The sequence below is a fragment of the Bufo gargarizans genome, chromosome 1, assembly GCF_014858855.1.
Source record: "Bufo gargarizans isolate SCDJY-AF-19 chromosome 1, ASM1485885v1, whole genome shotgun sequence".
NCBI classification, from domain to species: domain Eukaryota; kingdom Metazoa; phylum Chordata; class Amphibia; order Anura; family Bufonidae; genus Bufo; species Bufo gargarizans.
This window is the reverse complement of record NC_058080.1, coordinates 3,745,528-3,767,431: the sequence shown is the minus strand read 5'-3', so window position 1 is coordinate 3,767,431 and position 21,904 is coordinate 3,745,528. Positions and strand designations below refer to the sequence as shown.

The 21,904-nt window shown below is 42.0% G+C and overlaps 1 protein-coding gene across 3 annotated transcripts in view; it reads left to right on the top strand.

The window, feature by feature from the left end:
- Positions 1-21,904, top strand: part of LCORL (ligand dependent nuclear receptor corepressor like) — a 103,993-nt gene that overhangs the window by 33,986 nt on the left and 48,103 nt on the right. For 2 of the 3 annotated variants that reach the window (XM_044294187.1, XM_044294195.1), the window contains exons 2-6: positions 3,845-3,910; positions 9,522-9,598; positions 9,689-9,818; positions 12,260-12,514; positions 13,539-13,614. In XM_044294187.1, coding sequence (XP_044150122.1) covers positions 3,845-3,910; positions 9,522-9,598; positions 9,689-9,818; positions 12,260-12,514; positions 13,539-13,614 — 604 coding nt within the window. Of the gene's footprint in view, positions 1-3,844; positions 3,911-9,521; positions 9,599-9,688; positions 9,819-12,259; positions 12,515-13,538; positions 13,615-15,464; positions 19,659-21,904 lie in introns of those variants that run through there. The other variant, XM_044294205.1, reaches the window with a different exon arrangement.

Genomic DNA, 21,904 nt, shown 5'->3' with positions numbered 1-21,904 from the left:
TGTATTTCATAAATTGACACAAGGTAATTTTAATCTTCTGTATGTATAGAGGTATTAAGAAATTTCCCGATTCCATGGAAACGGTGTTTGTGTCGTATACATTATTCATCAGTTCCTATGGAAACGATAAGTGGTCAGTTGCTTACAGGTTTAATGGAGCAGCACATAAAATCAAGTCTGTAACAGTCAAGTCTGTACCTGGCCCTTAATTCAGAAGAAATTTCCAGGCATGTGTCAGTAATAGGCATCCGATGTATCAGTATCTGCTCCTCATCCTCTGTCATTACTTAGTTCATTCATGTAAGGATCAAAAAAAGGAAAGTGACAGTGTTTGTGTCAGTATTTTAGTGGATCTTTACTTTTTGTGGCATCTGTCAGCAGATTTGTACCTATGACACTGGCTGGTCCTTTTTCCCAGCAATGCAGACACATATGAAGTTTTAATAAAGTGAGTTTCTAGGTGCAACGGGGGCGTTGTTGTTACACCTAGAGGCTCCGCTCTCGTTGCAACTGCTGCGCCCTCTGCACTTTGTATGACGGGGCCAGGCATTGAGAATTTCACTGTCTGGCCCTGTTAAAGTGCAGAGGGCGTGGTAGTTGCAGAGAGCAGAGCCTTCAGGTGTAACGTTAACGCCCCCGTTGCTCCGAGTCTCATTTGCATATAATAAAACATCATTTTTCTCAGCAATGCGGACACATATGAACATGGGACTAACAGATGTCTTCAGCTGCCAAGCGCACATGTAACAGGTCAGCCAGTGTCAGGTACAAATCTGCCGACAGATGCCCTTTAACAGTCATAGATTTATGTTCCATATATTCTAGTGATATGTATATGGGACCAAATCATTTACGGAGTTGCAGATGGTGATTACAGTAGCTTGGTATGATTAAAGAAGTATATATCTATGATCCCCTTTAGGATTGTTGAGGGTATTGAAATTTTGATACCCAATCGATACTTTTGTCCCGGTATCGATACGATACCGGGATTTCCATTTTTTTTATCTCTGAACATGAGCGCGCTGCTGTTGGCGCGCTCATGTTCCCTCAGCAGCAGGGGGATAAGGAAGCAGTCCGCCCCCCCCCCCTGTGCTGCTGCCACCAATGAGAAGAGAGGGGCGGAGGAGGGGTGGGCGCACTGTGCCACCAATGATCCGACTTTTCCTACACAGAGCGGCGCCCAGCGATGTCCCAGCACTCACCATTATTCCTGGGCGCTGCTCCGTTCTCCCGCTGTGCCCCATTACGGTCTCCTCTCCTGCTCCACATGCTGATTACTATCTGAGTGATGGGGAGGAGACATCCGCTTCTCTAGTGGGCGTTCCTTCTCCCTGCGCTGCGCTTGGACAGCGCTACAGCCAGGGGGAAGGAACGCCCACTAGAGAAGCAGATGTCTCCTCCCCATTGCTCCGATAGTAATTAGCATATGGAGCAGGAGAGGAGACAGTAATGGGGCACAGCGGGGGGACGGAGCGGCGCCCAGGACTAATAGTAATTGCTGGGACATCTCTGGGCGCCGCTCTGTGTAGCCTAATACTTAAAGTCTGGACCCAGGAAAAGTAGACTTTAACACATAATACAGGAGGCGGGTGCCGGCAGCAGAATCGCATTGCCGGCACCCTGCCGCTGACAGGGAGCTGCGATCAGCGGCAGTTAACCCCTCAGGTGTGGCACCTGAGGGGTTAATTACCGCTGGTCTGCCAGTACCCGCCTCCTGTATTAAGGGGTAATTATCATTGGTGGTGCAGTGTGCCCCCCTTCCCCTCAAACCCCCCCATCCCATTAAAATCATTGGTGGCACAGTGCGCCGGCCCCTCTCAACCCCACAGTATTAAAATCATTGGTGGCAGTGGCCACAGGGACCTCTCCCCTCCCCCTCATTGGTGGTGCAGTGGCAGCTTCTGATCAGAGCCCCAGCTGTGTAAGCCTGGGGCTCCGATCTGTTACCATGGCAGCCAGGACGCAACTGAAGCCCTGGCTGCCATGGTAACATCCCTGATGCTGTGTGCACAGAGCAGCAGGGACAGTGTGAGGTCTTATTCACCCTGATAGAGCTCTATCAGGGTGAATAGGACAAGGGACGAAGGATCCCAGGTTCTGGCCCCTAAAGGGGGAAATGGTTATTAAATAAAAAGTGTAAAAAAAAAAAAAAAAAAAAAAGGAAACCCCCCCCCACCAAAATATTACGTATGAATCACCCCCTTTTCCCAATTTCACATATAAAATGTATAAATAATAAACATATATTACATATTGCCACGTCAGAAAAGTCCAAACTATTAAAATATTTTTAAAAAAATCTTTGCGGTGAACACCGGAACAGAAAAAATAAATAAAAACTGTGCGATTAGCCATTTTTACTTGTGAGAGCCCTGAAACGGATCTCGCAAGCGGACCCAGAAACACCAGTGTGAAAGTAGCCTAACATTAAACTGAAATGACAGTCATGTTTTAATTTTAATATAATGTAGGGACAAGGATGTTAACATTTTTGTAATATACTTTATTAATGAAAGAGATTTCTTTTTACTAGAAGCCATGGTGTAAAGAGTCTCCTTGGCAACATTATGGAGCATTGCTAAGAGTCTGTCTTCAGCGTCTGTGGAACATACAGTGGTGGGCTTCTCAGCCTGCCTCTTATCTCACTTTCCCAAGACCCTGGCTCCCTATTTGTACCTTCTGCCTGTCCCTGTCTGTGTGACCTGTTGCCACTTTTTTTTTTTTTCTCTCCTGTACTTCTTTGTTAGGAAAGTGAGAATTGATTTTCAGTACTTAAAGGGAACCTTTCATCAACTTTATGCTGACGGGCAGCATAAAATGGTGACAGAAATTCTGATTTCAGCGGAGTCACTCCATGAGCTAAAAGTGGTTGCTGAGAACCAGCATCATAATCATTTCAGCCCGATCCTTTAAAAACAGTCAAATCTACCTGAGAAGAGTTATGGTTATTATAATCTCCTGCTCTCCCGCCCACCTGCTGATGATTGGCAGTTCTCTGCTAGAGAGAAGAGGAGGAAACTAGGTAGAAGACGGTCAGCCATCAGCAGGTGGGTGGGAGAGCAGGAAGTCATGAATAACCAGGACTCTTCTCAGGTGCCCTGACTCTTTTCCAGGCCCAGTCTACAATGATTGTGATGTTGGTTATCGGCAACCACTTACTTTTAACTTACAAATGATGCCGCTAAAATCACCTCACCTGTCTCTACTCAAGGCCTCATGCACACAACAGCAGTTTTTTGCGTGAGCAAAAAAATAAATAAAATAAAACCACGGATGCGGCATGTAATAAATCCCTATCCTTGTCTGCAAATGTGAAAAAAGTAGGACATGCACTATTTTTGTTGCTGAAGGGAAACACTGACAACGGACACGAAACACAAACGGATGAACTATCAGCATTTTTTTGCTGACCCATTGAAATGAACGGGTCCCCATCCTATCCGCAAAAAATATGGAACGGAGGCTGAGAAAAACTGTCGTGTGCATGAGGCCTTATTTTGCTGTTAGTATGGGCAGCATAAAGTTGATGACAGGTTCCCTTTAATGCTCGCAGTAAGCCTACTATATTTCTGTATATACCTACTGTCAGCGCCAGCAGTCCTGTTCTCTGCTCTTCCTGCGTTCAATTAACAGGAAAGAGAGGAGAACAGGACCGATTTTTATAAAATGTAAAAAATATATATTGCTTGAATAAGATAAAGTCGCTTTATGTGGGTTTTGCCATTTATTTGAGGCTGAAAATACCCGCCACGCTTTCCCTCAGGCTTGGACATCTTGTAATGTTTCCTGAGACAGATACTTGGCATATTAATATATATATTTTTTTTTTTTTTCCCCATAGGTTTTGAGAGCATTCTAGAAGGGCTGTATGGACCAGGATTACGTAAAGACCTCAGTTTATTTGATGGTAAGTAATTACAGTTGGACAGATGTATATCCAGGCTTGCCTTTCTTAATCACTGTTAATGCATTTACTTAAAGTGGTTAAGCACAAATACCAACATCTGGATCTGAATACTTTTATAATTGCATGTAACCAAAAAATTGAGCATAGCCAGTGAGTTATTCAATAGTAACAGTTTATAAGGCTGAAAAAAGACATCTGTCCATCCAGTTCAGCCTGTTGTCCAATAGAATGTATCTGTATATCGCCACCTGCTGTTTGTTTATTTCTTCATGGATGCACATGCTCAGTTCCATCCTTCAACTGCCACCAGGCCCCCCCAGAGCTGTGATAAGGCGAGTGATGCAGCAGAAGGGACAGGGGTAATTATTCACAATGGCCACCAGCAATTGGTGAATTGTCCTGTCAGGCTGGTCAGCCATGATGGCATAACATGGGCAGGATCACATCATTACCATCTATTGTAGAGCAATGTAGTGTGTAGTGTGTAGTGAGGCTCTGCCCCCTCAACCCCCCTAGGCAGCTCGGCAAGTGCAGGTAACCAGTCCTGCTCACGTTCTAGGACAGCTTGGTGGCAGTTTTTAAATCATTTCCCAGACAGCACCTTTAAGGGTTTGCCTTTATGCTGGGCTGGTTCAGTGGTGCGGCTCTGCATTGGCTGTGCTGCTGGGTCTTCTCCTCCCTGAATGTCCGTCCTGTCCTCCGTGTGTTCCCTGCAGACCACAGAACACTGCATGGTCTTGCAAGATGAGATATATCTTGAGATCATTCTGTGCTTACCACTGTTGCTGTCTATGCTGATTGGTAAAGAGTGCTCCCACTTGAGAACACTGGAGAATCAGAGGGGTGGTGGCAATACCTGGAGGTAGGCAGGTTTACAATTTAAAACAAGTGGCATGTCCTCTTTAAAGAGCTTGTCTGTATTTGGTTGAGACTCGGACGTAGGCTGGCTTCGCCTCACCATTTTTTTTAGCTTTTCTGTCTTCTGATCCGTCAGAAAAACAGGAAAATAAATCTCATTTTCAGCATCAGTTTACAAATGGCGAGAAGACTTTTTAGTCTTGTCGCCATTTGCGACTAGACCCGCCGCCGCAGCTCTGCCGTTGAACAGCGGCGGGCACAGGAGCTGATAGTTCTCTGCCCCGCAGCCGATGTTCTTCTCAGCAGCGCAGTGGAGGAGTCTCTCCCTCCCCCCTGTGCTGCTGCCTCCGCCAATTAGAAGAGACAGGAGGAGGGGAGGGGCTGATCTGTTAATACAAATACAGTAGGCGAGTGCCGGAATCAAATTGCCGGCACCCGACCTTTGTGACAGGGAGCTGCGATCAGCGGCAGTTGAGTTAACCCTTCAGGTGCGGTACCTGAAACTGCCGCTCCCTGTCAGAGGTCGGGTGCCAGCAATTTGATTTCGGCACCCGCCTCCTGTATTTGTATTAACAGGTCAGTTTTCTTCATTGGTGGCTCGGTGGGAAGTGCACATGAAGGTTAAAAAAAATAATAAAAAAAAATTAACTCACCTCCTCCAGTTGATCGCGTAGCTGCCGGTCTCCTGTTCTTTCTTCAGGACCTGTGGTGATGTCACTGAGCTCATCACATGGTCCATTACCATGGTGATGAATCATGTGATGAGCACAGTGATGTCACCACATGTCCTTTGACAGGTCCTGAAGAAAGAACAGGAGACTATCAATTGGAGGAGGTGAGTTATTTTTTTATTTTTTAACCCTCATTGGCACTGCCCACTGCGCCACCAATGTTTATTATATTGGGGGGGTGGCACACTGCGCTACCAATGTTTATTATATTGACCTTCTACTATGCATTCTGTATTCAGAATGCTATTATTTTCACTTATAACCATGTTATAAGGGAAAATAATACAGTGAATAGACTTTCATCCTAGCAACCATGCGTGAAAATCGCACCGCATCCGCACTTGCTTGCGATTTTCACGCACCTCATTCACTTCTATGGGGCCTGCGTTGCGTGAAAAACGCACAACATAGAGCATGCTGCGATTTTCACGCAACGCACAAGTGATGTGTGAAAATCACCGCTCATGTGCACAGCCCCATAGAAGTGAATGGGTCCAGATTTAGTGCGGGTCCATTCCAGTATTTTGAATGCTGGATCCGGCACGAATACATTCCTATGGGGAAAAATGCTGGATCCGACATTCAGGCAGGTCTTCAGTTTTTTCCGCCGGAGATAAAACCATAGCATGCTGCGGTTTTATCTTTTGTCTGATCAGTCAAAATGACTGCACTGAAGACATCCTGATGCATCCTGAACGGATTGCTCTCCATTCAGAATGCATGGGGATATGCCTGATCAGTTCTTTTTTGATATAGAGCCCCTGTGACGGAACTCAGCGCCGGAAAAGAAAACCACTTACACATATTAGGTTTAAATCCCCCCCTTTCCCAATTTTACATATAAAAATATATAAACAATAAATAAATACATATTACATAGCGCTGTCCAAACTATTAAATTATTAAAAAATATCTCCTATGCGGTGAGCATTCGCCATTTTTTTAGTCACCGTGTCACCGCAAAAAATAGGATAGGACTGTTCTATTAGGCTGGGTTCACACCTGAGCGTTTTACAGCGCGTTCCTACGCGCTGTAAAACGCTCAACAAGGAGAAACCAATGATTCCCTATGGGAATGGTTCACACTTGGGCGTTTTACAGCGCGTACGATCGCGCTGTAAAACGCCCGACGCTCCAAAAAGTACATGAGCGACTTTTGGGGCGTTTGTGGCCATAGGACACTGTAGTGAATCACACAAACGCGCGTCAAACGCGCGTTTACTATTACAAAAACGCGCATAAAAATGCGCGTCAAAAACGCGCGTAAAACGCGCGTTTGCGCAACGCTCAAGTGTGAACCCAGCCTTATGGGCTGAACGTTTCATAAAATGCGAAATGCATGCGGCTTTTTTTGTTGGTGTTTTTTTGCGCGGTATTGAGTATCGCAATACTTTTTTATGGTGACGAAAGCGAATCAAAATTTTTGTATCAAAACAACCCTACGCCGATCTGATCGGCGTAGCGTTGTCACGATACCAAAATTTTGATTCGGTTTCGATTTGGCTCCTAAATTTTTCCGTTCAGGAGCCAATGGCTACTAGGTATTTTTTTTTAGTCTGGAGCACTGCCTATGTTAGCAGGGTCTCGGGATGGGAACTGTCCCATGACAGTGAGAGGAGCGCACTACCACCACATTCTCATGACCAATGGGGGTTCCAGCGTTCAGACCTCCAGTCATACATTTATCACCTATTACCTTACTACATACTTTAATCTCTGTCCAGCTGGGTGTCTATAAGATTTTGATTCCTGACCATCCGTTGTGACTATATGTAAGGGTACTTTCACACTAACGTTTTTCTTTTCCGGCGCTGAGTTCCGTCCTAGGGGCTCAAATCCGGAAAAGAACCGATCAGTTTTATCCTAATGCATTCTGAATGGAGAGTAAGGGCTCTTTCACACTTGCGTTGTCCGGATCCGTCGTGTACTCCATTTGCCGGAATTACACTCCGGATACGGAAAAACACGCAAGAACGCATAATTTTTTCTTTCCGGATGCGTCTTTCCGGCTTTTTTTGGTAAGATACTGATCCGGAAATCCTGAAGCCAACATCGTCGTCCGGATCCGTCGTGTACTGATGAGCGGATCCGGTATGTAAATTAGTTATCAGAAAATTTCTAGTTTGTTTTACAACTAATAAAATATGCAAGGGACAAACACACACAATACTCACCTCCAGGAGCTTCTTTCACGCCCTGTCTTCTCTAGTGGAAGTTATCGCGCCAGCCAAGCCCTTCCTACTTCCTGGCGCAGGCCCAACTTCCGTATCATCGCGTCGTAACAACTGAAGATGTTAGGACGGATCCGGAATAATACATTTCAATGGGCTATTATTCCGGATCCGTCGATGCGGCAAGTGTTCAGGATTTTTGACCGAAGCAAAAAGCGCAGCATGCTGCGGTATTTTCTCCGGCCAAAAAACGTACCGGTCCTGAACTGAAGACATCCTGATGCATCCTGAACGGATTTCTCTCCATTCAGAATGCATTGGGATAATCCTGTTCAGGATTTTTCCGGCATAGAGCCCCGACGACGGAAAGCGCAAGTGTGAAAGAGCCCTAATCCGTTCAGGATGTCTTCAGTTCAGTCTTTTTGACTGATCAGGCTTTTCAGAAAACCGTAGCATGTTGTATTTTTACCTCCAGCCAAAAATCCTGAACACTTTGACTGACTGAACACTGGATCAGGCCTTTTTCCCATTGACTTGTATTAACACCGGATCCGGCTTTTGCATGTTAAACCAGAAAAATTTGAAAATAAGTAAGTCTATAAATGGCGGATCCGTTTTTTCCAATGCATTTTTTTTATTGTGATCAAAATCCTGATCAGGATTCAAATGTAATCTGTTTTCACACGTTTTTCCGGATCCGGCGGGCAGTTCCGGTGTCGGAATTGAACGCCGGATTTAAACAACGCTAGTGTGAAAGTAGCCTAATGATTGTAGAACAAGCCTATATAAAACAACAAAACAGGGCACTCAGTAATTGACGTGCTCAGCCTTCACTGCTCTCCCTCTTTGGCTTGGAATGTCTTTTGTCTTTAAGACACCTGAAGTACATGCAGTATACAGTATTGTAGCGTTGTCAAAGCCTTGGTCCACCCCTCCTGAGATTTGGTTCATGGCCATGTGATGGACGAGGCGCGGTATGTGTAGTTTTATATCCTTTTTCCGGAAATGCTGCCCGAACTGCAGATCCCATGAAGTACCTACAGGCTTCCTCATTATAAAGATATGCTTTACTTTGAAATGCTGTAGCTTTTCAGAGAAAACATAGGGGGTCATTTATCAAACTGGTGTAAAGTAGAACTGGCTTAGTTGTCCATAGCAACCAATCAGATTCCACTTTCATTTTGGACAGCTCCTTTGGAAAGAGGGAATCTGATTGGTTGCTATGGGCAGCTAAGCCATTTCCACTTTACACCAGTTTGATAAATGACCCAATAATTTTAAATAGAGCGAGGCACAGGGTCTGGCTTTTAAAGTCCCCACTACCATCTCTGATTGACCGGTCTTTGACTATAGTGTGTGGACAGAAGCCAGAGGAGAATCGCCCAGCGGACACTCTCAAAGCCCATATGAGTGGGGGTCACAGGTCGTACTGCAATATGCCATCACTTTCTAGTATCCAGCGGGTTTGTTTATACATGGCTCAGAGAGGGTTAAAAAAACAAAACAAAAAAAAATTGACTCGCCCTCACAGATTCTCCAATGCTCATCAGTCCCTACTGCTTGCCACTTCTTGGTCCCGGCTTGACATGCTGGAGGTGCCTGCTCCGCCAAGTCCTGGCTAATGGAGGCCACAGCTAGTCGGAGCATTGGGGAGTGGTAAGTGTCAGAATGGCAGCCGCTCAGAATAGGTCCTGATCATACCCAAATGATGTGACGTAGGTGTGCAATTTATAGTCTTGCCAAAAGTAATGTCCAAATGGGAACATATTTTTGTCTGATGGTTGTAAGTTATTATCCCTGCAATAAAAAAAATAAAAAATTTCCATTATTTTTTTTTTTCTCTCTCCATAGACTGTGAACCAGAAGAGCTGGTTGATTGGTGTGTGGATGATAAATGCTCATTATGTAACCTCCGCAGGGACTCAGATGTAAGTATTTGTGTTGTTTCTCCCCCCGTGGTCCCTTATACAGTCAGAGCTGACAGAGTAAGGTGATGCTATACTGTATTTCCTTGCTAGGATTACACACCGTCAGGTGGTTCTGCACAGTCAACACCTACAGGGGAACTGATATCTCAGGGCCAGTTCAACACAGAGAAAACTGAATGCCAAGCTGAAAATTATTTAAATGCACTCTTTCAAAAGAAAGGTATGTATTTTTCTAAATGGCTTGTGACATTCACCCAAAATGTGTCTCCTGGAAGGGCTTGTACATTCATTTGAGTAGAGCTTACTCACAAGACCAGACGCAGTCTGACAAAAAGCGACCCAATTTCTGGAGAAAAACAACCCAAAGGATTCAAAGATATGTTATTTGATATTTGAGACCCTTATACATAATAAAGGGGGTTACAGCAGCTAGAAGGGTCTAATCATTAACAGCATATGCACCTATCAGAGAATAGGTAGTCAATGTATGATTGCTGGGGTCATGAGAACATATTCCATGTGTGACTGGGGCGATGTGTGACCATCACTTCTGGGGGACTGCCGGAGGTGGTCTCTGAGGTGAGTAGAGAAGTAGTCACAAATCGTACCACTGCTCCGTTCACACAAGGGATTCGGGGTCCCAACAGTCATCACTTATCCTGTTCATAGGTGAACAGTGTTCATGGGAAAACCCTTTTATGGTCTCTCTCTTTTTTTGGGGGGCATTCGGAGACCCTTAACTCTGAAATGCTGACACAGCATTTCAGCTTGGGACCTCCAGTTGTGTCATTTTCTGAAATCTGTCTGACAAGGATTCCGGGGAAAATTGATACCCGGCAGCCGAAAATACATCAATAATAAAGCTCTCAGTATACTTACCTTTTTTAAGTATTATCCTGTATACCACTGTCTGAGTACCCTGCTGGGACCCCTTTTTACCCACTAGCTACAGATCATGTAAAGGCGGCAGATGATCACACTAGATACCAAAAGTTTGATTCGATTTCCATGGCAAGAAAGAGTATTGCAATACTCAATACCATTCAATACCACACAAAGAAAAAAACACCCACACGTTAACCTCATGTTGCCAAGCAACATGAGGTTAATATGTGTGTGTGTGTGTGTGTGTGTGTATTTATTTTTATGTCCAAGTATCGATTGCTCTCTGCAGATGATGGACAACATGGGGTTAATCTGAGGTACATGATGGGGTTACTTATTGTTAATATGGGACACGTGGTTTTATCAATTTGGACCTCTATGTGCCTTACATTAATAGTAAGTAACCCCACCATGTACCTCACATTAACCCCATGTTGCCCATTATGTGAAGAGGTAGTTGACTGGGTTACTATTATTGTGAGGCATATGGCGTTATTAATTTGGACCTCACATTAATGGTTAGTGACAGTATCATTAACCCATGTTGCCCTTTATATGAGGTACATGTTGGGGTCACTGTTGGGGTGCATTCACACAACTGTATGTACTTTACAGTCCGCAAAACATGCAGTTTCTTTGCAGACCTACTGTAACAATACCTATTGTCTGCAAAACGGACAAGAATAGGACATGTTCTATGTTTTTTGCAGGGCTGCGGAGTGGACATACAGATGCCATCCCCATTTTTAGAACCTTATTTTTGGTCCTCCTCGGATCCGCATTTTTTACGATTTTGATGCGGAGCCATTCATTTAATTGGGGCTGCAAAAAATCCTGACAGCATCCGTATGTCCGTTCCACAGCCATGCCGAAAAGATCAAAGATGTGCTAGTCTTGTCCGTTTTGCGACACTGTTATTAATTTTTAAAACTCCATGTGCCTCCTATTAATGTTGGCACCATTATTAACCCCCTGTTGCCTGTTATGAGGACATGATGTGGTCACTGTTCCTATTAATGTGAGGCACATGGTGGTACTATTGTAATAAGACCATGTACCTCACATTAATACAGGCATACAGCATAGAACTGTAAAATCTGCAGGAAACTCCTGCAGCAGATTCTTTATGTAGAAGGATCAAGGACTTTTGGTCTCATCGCCATGTGACCTGTAATAAGTGGATGTTACTGGTCACATGACGAGGATCATCAACGGGCAGCAAGGCGAGTTTTTATCTGCTCTTCCTCCCTAACACTCCACCATCAGCCCCTCAGCTTTTTGATTGGTGGCACTGGCCTGTGGCGTCGCAGTGAATTGGGAGGGACCCTCTTCCTTCTCCATTGTGTGGCCGATGAGGAGAACGTGTCGTCCACTGCACTCACGCGTCCTGTTCTCTAATGAGAAAAGATACTAAGCTGTGCAAATCGGGTGAAAAAGTATTGAATAAATATGGAACATTCGACACCCGGTGCAACCCTAGATCACACCCTGCTGCCATGATGTGTCGTCTAGAGTAGCATCTTGATGACCGATTTGTGATTGAATCTTCATTTACGTAGAATACTTGTAAAGGTAAGCATATTGAGACTTTTACTCTTGTGTTTAACACTGCCTGGCATCAATCTTATGTTCCTGCAACACTCTCTAAAGCTATAAGCCGTTCGCTCGGCACATATTTAAAAACCTTTTTATTATGCTTTAATTTTTTTCTGAAACACGTAAGTATGACTACTTGTTGGGTACTTGCATGTAAAACCAGCCTTTTTCTTCTGCCAGATCTTCCTCAGAACTGTGATCCCAACATTCCACTTGTAGCTCAGGAACTAATGAAGAAAATGATACGTCAGTTTGCCATTGAATATATTTCAAAAAGCCGAAAAATGTATCAAGATAGTAATGGAACAATAGCAGATGATTCTTTTGGTTGTAATGGCATTCAGAAAAAATATACAGATAGCCTACTTCTTGATGAGCAGGACGGTCCTCTCGACCTCACCGTTACAAGGATTCAAGAGCAAACTTATCAGGATGGTAAGAGCTGTGTGTGAATATGAATGTTTCCAAGCTTCAGATTTTAAATGCAGTTTTATGATGGCTGCCGTCATAAAAAAAATAAAACACACCAAGAACATCTTCAATCTCCCACCAATCCACCACTGCAAGTCTTTGTTTACATGTAGCCAGAGATGATGTGCCATACCAGCGCGTGACCACTGGAACCTTTCAGTGGCCTCAGCAGTCAGATACTATAGTTGCTGGCATTAACCAAATGGTGTAACCATTAGTACGGCACATGACCACCCAAGACACTGATCGACTGCAGTAGTCATGTGTAGCTATGGCACATTATCACTGCCAACTTGTAAACAAAGACCTTGGTGAGGGGCAGGGATTTAGGAAGTGTATTTTTTGTGTTCTGCAACATTTAGGGCTCATGCACACGACCGATCCGTGTTTTGCAATCCACAAATTGCGGATTCACACAACAGATGCCGCCCATGTGCGTTCCGGAATTAACGGAACGGGCCACCCATAGTAGAAATGCCTATTCTTGTTTGCAAAACGGACAAGAATAGGATTTTCTCTTTTGTTTTTTTGCGGCACCACGGAGCAACGGATGCATCGTTTGCTGCCCCATTGAAGTGAATGGGGCCGCATCCGAGCCGCAAAAAAATGTGGCTTAGATGTGGAACCAAATCACGTTTGTGTGTGCGTGAGCCTTTATGGCATTTAATGTTTTCCAAACATTTTGACAACCCCTTTAAATGTGTTGTCGCTACATGGCAACCCCCCTCCCCCCATATCTAATTCTAATTCAGAGCGTATGGATGCCAGAGAGGTTTCACCACGCTTGGGCCTCCTCCTGTTAGCCAGAGTAGAGGTGCTAACTAGGATTGGCTGAAATGAAATGGCGCTGGCTGCCGCTTCCTCAGGGTGGACCAGCGGGCAGTTACAATTTTGCGATATACTCATGTATACCGGTATGAACTGAAGAATTCACTTTATTGCCTCCCAAAATTTTAATATTGCTAATACACTAATATTTTTCTTATAGGAGTTTTAGATCTCTCTTTTAAAAGAAATGGTAAAACATGTGAGGAGAACGCCAAAACCAGAAATTCAAAAAATGGGTAAGTGTGTTCATGTGATTGAACCCATTTGTTTGTTTGATTAAATATTAATAGTTTAACCCAAAAAAATTTGTAGCTGTCGTTAAAGGGGTTGTACCATCTCGTTGTTACTAAGGCGAGATCGGACTTAGTGATGACCACCAGGTGGCTGGGGAACAGCAGAGCAGGCAGGCATGGGTTCTATGGAAACAGTGCAGATCGCCAGCAGTGAGATGGGACAACCCCTTTAAGGATATTTCATAGTAATCATCCTCACCATTATACAATTGTTTAATTTTCATTAAAGTGTATTACATTTTTGCTGTTTCCATAAAATTCTCATCCGGTCTTTCATGTTTGTTGAAAAGATGAACATAAACCTGCAGTATTGCAAAATTAGAAACACCTTTTTTGCGAATATGTAGATATGGTTCTAATGTCGGTCTTTAGCATGCAATATAAAATTGATTAAAAAAAGTAAACCTATCTCTATACATTTATATAATGTCTAGCTTCCTTAGGGCTCATTCAGATGGCCGTATGCTGTCTGCAAAAATGCGGATCCGTTTTTTTGCAGATTAGATGCTGACTCATTCACTTCAATGGGGCCCCTTTTCTTCCATTCCACGGCTCCGCAAAACAAATGAAACATGTCCTATAGTAGTCAGTAAAAATCAGGACATGGCCCCATTGGTCTATGGGTCAGCAAAAACACGGAATGCTATCCACATCAGCATTTTTACGGGCAACATAGAGCCGTCTGAAAGGGCCCTTTCATTGTCCAAGAAATTATCAGCCATTTTAATGCCTTAAAGAGACTGTCCATTCTGGAGTCAAACATGATTCATCAGTACCTATAGGTGATGATTACCTGCTAAGTATTTTTCTCAGTGCTTGCTGCTTGACAGCTTTTTAGCTAGGACAGAGCTATGACCTGTGACTACAGCTTAGCTGCAGGGCTTGCAGTTAGTCTGAGACACGCCCCCTGTCTCATGATTGGTTCAGGCTGATGCTCTGTCCCTCCCCCTGCAGCTGCCCCCTTAGCTGTCTATAAGCTCAAGTCTATCACATGCTTGTTAGGAATTAAGTTCATGGGGAGCTGCTTTCCAATACAGCAAGGGAAGAAAAATAATAAAGCACAGATTGCTAAAGAGATAATTATCAGGTAAGAGCCACACACATACTGAGCCTTAGAAAGGTTGAGCCTGAACGATCACTTTAATGTTAAAATATATTGTACTTGACACTCACTATAGCTTAACGATGATCATTGTACTTATTGTACTGTTTATACCTTAGCTAGTGATTTTTTTTTAACAACCATTCTGTGAACTTGCCATGGATGTTATTGAACGTTCTCATTTATGTGTGTGTGTTTGCAAGCTTGCTGCAGTTCATTGAAAGCGTAATCTAATTGTGCCATATGTGAGGTGGTTTTGTCGATGCAAATCTTTAAAGGGGGTTTACTCTTTTATTACTTGTTTAGCGGTAACGTCACATTTCTACTAACAAAAAAAATCTAATCTCAAGGGCTTACTAATTGCTTAAGTTAAAATAATTAATAACAGTTTGGCTCTGCAAGCAACTGTCAGACGGAGTAGCACGTACTAGGGAAATGAGCAAAATTTTGCCAGATGCTTTTGAAATCTTGACTGGGTTTCTATAGAAGCCATCGTATGGTTGACACAGTGTCCAAGCAGAACTGTAAAGTATTTCTAGAACTTTCTAAATTCCACCCGTGAATAATATCTTTGTCAGAATCGGTGATGTTACCTAAGCAAGGAGTTTAATAAAGGAGTGGACCATCCCCTTCCATACCTGTGTGCACGTCTCTTACATCCGTTGACCATCGTTTCATTCCATTCATCCAGGAGACATCAGAGAGACGGAGAAGACTATTTGGATCGGAGTCCCGAATTTGCAAACGGTTTGCTTTCGAAAGCATTGAAAGATATTCAGTTGGGAACACTGGATGTTAACAAAGCAGCCATACTTTATGGCATACCTCAGAAAACTTTGCTACTTCACTTAAAAGCCTTATCGGCAGGCAAGCCTGCACATCTTAAGAACGCAGCTCAAAATTGTATCGATGGGTATTTGTACAAAGACAGTACAGAGACAAGTGCTGTCCTCCAGAAAGTAGCCCTGTGGGCAAGGGCTCAGGCGGAGCATACAGAAAAAAATAAACTCAGTCTACTTGAAACCTCGGAACTGAAACTCCCAACAGCTTCCAGTTACCTCCATCAGTTAACTCTACAGAGAATGGTTGCTCAGTTCAAAGAAAAAAAGGAAGGTTTGCATTGCGAATCTTCAGTTCCCATTGTACAGCTGAAAATTCCTCAGGTACGCGTGAGCTCTGTGACGAAACAGCCCGATTCCTCTGGTCTTCTGGATGTTATGTACCAGGTTACCAAAACGTCTGCAGTCATAGAAAGTTCTTCTCTTCAGAAACTGAAAAACATACTTCCTCAGCAAAGCAAAGTTGAATGTTCCGGAAGTATAACTCGCTCAAATGTCGATTCTTACGTTCCTCACAGGGACCTTTCTCCTTTATGTCTTAATGCAAAGAATGGAGCCGGCGACGCATCCTCTGACAACCTGGACGATGGAAAGGATAAACAGCCAAGGAAAAAACGTGGACGTTACAGACAATATGATCACGAAATTCTGGAAGAAGCTATAGGCATGGTGTTGAGCGGGAAAATGAGTGTTTCCAAAGCACAAGGGATCTACGGCGTACCTCACAGCACTTTAGAATACAAGGTTAAAGAAAGGTCTGGAACACTGAAGAACCCTCCGAAAAAAAAACTTCGCTTGGCAGACGCTCAGATATACAATGTTGTTAATTCAGGGACTGGTATCTCCAGAAATAGTAGCAAGTCTGTGTAGATGCATTGTGTATTTATTACTTTGTGTGTATATTACTACACACGTCTTTCTACTCTACACACAGTTGAGTATGGCATAACATACTCCGATGAAACGATACGGTTATTTACCACTTACATGCCTTTTTATAATAGATTCTTCAGGGTTTTCACTGTGGACAGATTGATTTTGTTGCGCACTTCTGATAACATGTACTGGACATACAGGTTGCTTAAATAGATGTGATTCAGGGTTTTTGGTTCATAGTTGACTCCATAAAACTATGACTAACACTCCTTACTACAGTGCTGATGTTTTTACATCGGAACTTCCAGTCCTTACATTTTGACATTACATTATATCTCCTACTCCAGTGGGACTTTTTTCTACTCATGGATTTGATATCCTAGTGGACCACCTTTTTAGATTGAGATAAATCACAAGAGGCAACGTTTGTGGATGCATGCAGTATTACTTTACTTAAAATAACAGCACTCCTAAGCATCCATGTGTACTCGACTAAGTTCGGGGTGGGGAAGAAAAATATTTATTACACGTGTATAATACAAATTTAAACTATTGTAAAAAAACTTTTTAAAAAACTAAAAATTACTTGGGTTTTAAGTTCAGCATTTATCAATGGACTGACACTAATGAAACTCCATCTCGCATTCTAGAACTTGTAGAAAATCTTGATTCTTGACTTTAAATGAACTACAGTATAAAATGTAACTTTATGAAGATTATTTATTCTAAACCATTTTTTTGAAAAACAAAGACTTTTACACTAAGATGAGAATCTTGGAATGCAGGTTAAAGCATGCTCATAAAGTGCACAAGATAAGCTTAAGACTTGGGCTCAATGTTCTGGTTAGATGATTTTACCATTTTGATATATATATTTTTTCAAAGGTTGTCACACTCCTGCTATTGATGGACCTCAATGTAACTGTTTTATGTATTTGCTGCTGCCGCATTTTGGAAACCACTTCTGGATGGTTATAGGTTAATTTACACTGACCAGTTTTTATTAACTTTAATTTTGATTTGTTTTGTTTCTTTTTCTTTTTGCTAATAACCAAACTTGCAATTTGTTCAGGGTTTTTGAAATGTACTTTAGTTTCCAAGGTATTTCTTTTAATTTTTTTATCCTTTTTATTATTAAAGGGTACAAATTGAAAAATGGGGGGGAAAAAAGAAAACTCAGATGTTTTTGATTGGTGGGCATCCAGGTGCTGAGACCCCCCACTGATTGCTAAAATGAGGGGGCAGAAGCACTCGGCTGAGTGATGTGCCCCTTCATTTGTGATCGGCTCTCGTTTGGGGAGAGGAGGGAACAGTGTACAGATCCATAGTCTATAGACCTTCTTAGGACTTCTGCTCTCTGAGGAGACCCCCACTGATCAAAACTTCACTATGATAGGTCTATTTTTTTTATTTGCCCTTCAACACCTTCTATTAGTAGGACTTTTTTTATTTAGTTTTGTTTTTGCTTCTATAATTTGTAAAACTACCTTTACAAAACCATTCCCTTTACCGGTATGGTGGTTGTTAGGCATTACACTGTTTTTCCTTACCTCTAAAATGTAGAATGCTATTTTCATACATGAAATTTTTATTCCAGTAGGTCTTTATATGTAAAGTACTCTTACCAGACAACATTACTTTGCACATATGCACTTGAATTTACTTTTTGTATGTTATAACTTGCATTGAGTTTTTAATTATTACTCCTACTGCAAATGGTCAACACTGTTTCCCTTACTGTGAAAAGCTGACCTTGTTTGGTTTTCAGTTAAATATGTCTACATACAAAACGCACGTTTAGTTCAGGCAATAGCAACCTCATTTTGATGTGTATTATCTGCCATTTTGGTAAAGAAAGGTGCAACTTCTGCTTGTTGACAGTGATCCTACCATCAGGGACAGTCTTGGTAACAGCCTTCACTACTTTTCTACACTTACAGTTTGTACTAGTATTGGATTTTAATTTTCTAGTGATATCTAATCTATTTTCGAGTCCGGTTATTATAAAGACTACATACAGTTGTAAATGGGTTGGTTTATATTTTCAGTCCTTCACATAGTTATATAGTCTTTATTTTATGTTATTTAACCTATGCCTTTCAGTAAAACAATCAAATGGTATTTGCTACCCACTACTTAAAGTGAAGGCAAAAGTAAGCCCTTCAATTATTTGATTATTTGAATGTTTCTGAATATTTTATAATTGGGGGGAGGGGGGTGAAATAGAAAAAAAAACACACAAAAAATGTGCCTCTGTTTTTAAGAATACTGATCGGTAAAGTTGTTAATCAATTTCTTGTAAAGTCTGACTTTTCTTTTTTTTTTTTTTATGATGTATATTGAACTACTTAAAATGATTAGTTGTTTACAGTAATATACCGGCTTGTGTATATTATTTTTTTTTTTCTTTCAGCATTTCCATTGTCACTTTCATTTCACATTAATTTGGTTAACTGCAGTATGTGGCTGCCTTCATTTGCAAAAGATTTTTAATTTAAACGTCTTTTTAGGCAGTGATTTCTATTTATGCATAAATCAATTGCACTATAATTCATGAATTATTTATTACAATATTTTCTAATTTCCTGTATCTGTTGTGTGATGTAAATGTACTGTAATTCAGGTTTTTTTTTCCCTTGTGTTTATAAAAGCTAATCTGATTGTATGGAGTTAATTGTTTGGTTAATGTATTCTTAAATTATAATTTATTGTAAGCGCTTCAAAGCTTTCCACATAATTAAAAAAAAAAACTGATTATTGATCTAAGAATATTCATCTAATAGTTATGGCATAAGAAAACATGACATTTACATATATATATTTTTTATTTAATTTTTTTTGTAGTTTTGACTGTATCATTTACCATTTGTCATAATTATAACTGATATTGCCAACATACTTCAGGTGACATTTCTCATCTTGATACATATGTCCTGGTTGCCGATGAGCACAAGTTGAGAAACTTGTTCTTAAAGCTCTCATTCTTGACCAACGGCACTGTACTCCTTTCAGAGTACTTTTCCTCTGACCTCAGCATTGTACAGTATATTAAATGTTTTTATTTACATATTTCCAGTTGACGTCATATTTTTTCTGTGTCTAAGATGTATGCTTTGTTAAATATTTACAGTAACTACAAATCAAGTTTTTACAGAAAATAAATTTTATTAAAATTCCATGCTGCTAATGTATATTTGTGTATATAAATTATTAAAGTGAAATATATACCGTAACTAGGGGGGAAGAAAGTGCAAAAAAAAAAAAGTTCAACATTTTGACTCTTGATCTCCTTGAGAAGGGCCTCCTGCATAGGAACAGAAAAGTGGAATGCAGGTTAAATAAAGAATATTTAGAGTCCTACCAAATTGTTGACATGGCTGTTGCTAACATTGGCAAGGTGTTGCCTATAAAGTGTATGGGGGACAAGCAGTCATAGTAATGATCCTTCATTGTCCATACAGTATTTCAGTCGGTGTGAAGGCTCTTTAAAATGTACCTGAGTTTTCAAACAAAAGTTTGCATAATTGCTGTGCTTTTTTTGTACAATAACAACTGTGGCAGAATAGTTATGTTTGGGCTTCCCTAATGTTTTTTTTTTTTAGTCTTATTCCATTTTTTAGCTGCATAGCTAGATAAATTTCTGTCAGAAGCAGGGGGCATCTTCCTTTTGTAGAATCTGCCAGCACTGTGCTGTTGTGACATCCTTTCCGTTACCACTGTTTTCAGCTCCAGAGCTTACAGAACAGATGAGGGAGGGATAAATCGCACATACAGACACACAGGAAGCCACTATGCTCTTCAGAAGCGGTTGTTTTATCCGACTCACAATCTCGGCTGACTCTGACACACCCCAATTTCCTCTCGGCCGTCTTCTTAGTCTGTCAGGCAATATCCATCTCTGGCAACAGGCAGTTGACTGCAACTTAGGTCGAAGTGAGACCATTGACTTTACAGCTTTTTTTTTTTTTTTTGTGTGTGTAGATATAGAGATATCATTTCCAAAAAACGAGGCAGCACTTCCAGATTGACATGAAAGGGTGAAGACCCCAAACCTTAATTCCCCAGCAACGTTTCGGCCTACTCAATGAGGCCTTTGTCAAGCTTATAGAGATATAGATATATCTATGTGATTTAGAACTTTGCTATTTAAATTCTGACATTATTCTTGAATGAAATTGTGTGAAGGTAGTGTGACTCTTTAAACAAGTATAGATAAGTGTTATTTCATTGATCAGTGCTCTTATAACCCCACATCAGGTCAGCAAAGGGCCCTTATAGAGCTTACAATGAGGATGGGTTGTTTCCCTTGAATATTAAGTTATGACATATTTAAAGGAGTATTTTGGTTTTAGCAAAAAAGGCTTAATTCACAGTTTTTAGTTTTATTGTGCTTTTAAAGGGAACCTGTCGCCTTGTTTTGGACTACTAAACCACTAGCATGCTATTATGCAGCTGGGGTTTAGGATCCCAATCCTGCCCATACCAAACCATCTGAAATTCAAGAGTCCATGGTTCTTCTCCAGTGGCATCAGGTGCATGTGTACTTCTCCAGTGAAGCTAGAATGGAATGGCTCACTCGCTGTCCATGTGCCCGATATGCAATCATGTGCATTGAAGTGAGGTGTACTATCCTTTGCTTCAGTACAGTTTATATGCACCTGATGCTGCTGAAGAATCAGACTCGTCTCCAGTAATTTGAACCCTTTCCCTGACAAGGACTTCTCATACGTCCTGGCAGGATGGCAGTTCAGTAGCCAAGGACTTATATTGTGCATCATTGCTAGTGATGTCTTGCTCTCATACTGTGTAACCGTTTTAAAGCAGGCAATCTTAAAGGGTTTCTGTCACCAGAGCTGGGGGGGGGGGAGGGGGGGCGGCATGGCTCCTGCTCCTAGAGGCTCTGTTCTCCCACCTCTGTCACCTCCCTCAAAGTGTTGATTGACAGGGTCAGGCAGCGTTCGTATCCTCCTGCTGGCCCTGAGTGCATGGAGAATCTCGTGCCTGCGTCGTGCCGTTCAGGATTCAGCGCAGTAAGGAAGTCGGCAGCCATTGAGCGTCCGTCCTTCAATATGTCTGTGCCGTGCAGTATTACTGCACGGCGCAGGCGCGAGATTTAACATGCACTCATAGCCGGCAGAACAATACGAATGCTGGCCTGGTCCTGTCAATCAAGACTTGGAGGCGACAGAGGTGGGAGAACAGAGCCTCTATGAGCAGGTGCAACGCCCCCCCCCCCCCCTGCTCCTAGAGGCAAATTTGCATATTAGAAGTTACCTTTATGGAGTAACGGGGGCATGGATAAAACTAGGAATAGGCTAGTTAGGGTTAGCTGACATAAGCACATTGCTAATGTCAGCCAGTTTAATGTAGGTATTTCTAGTGACAAAGCCCTTTAAGGCTTTAGCTGCACTGGATT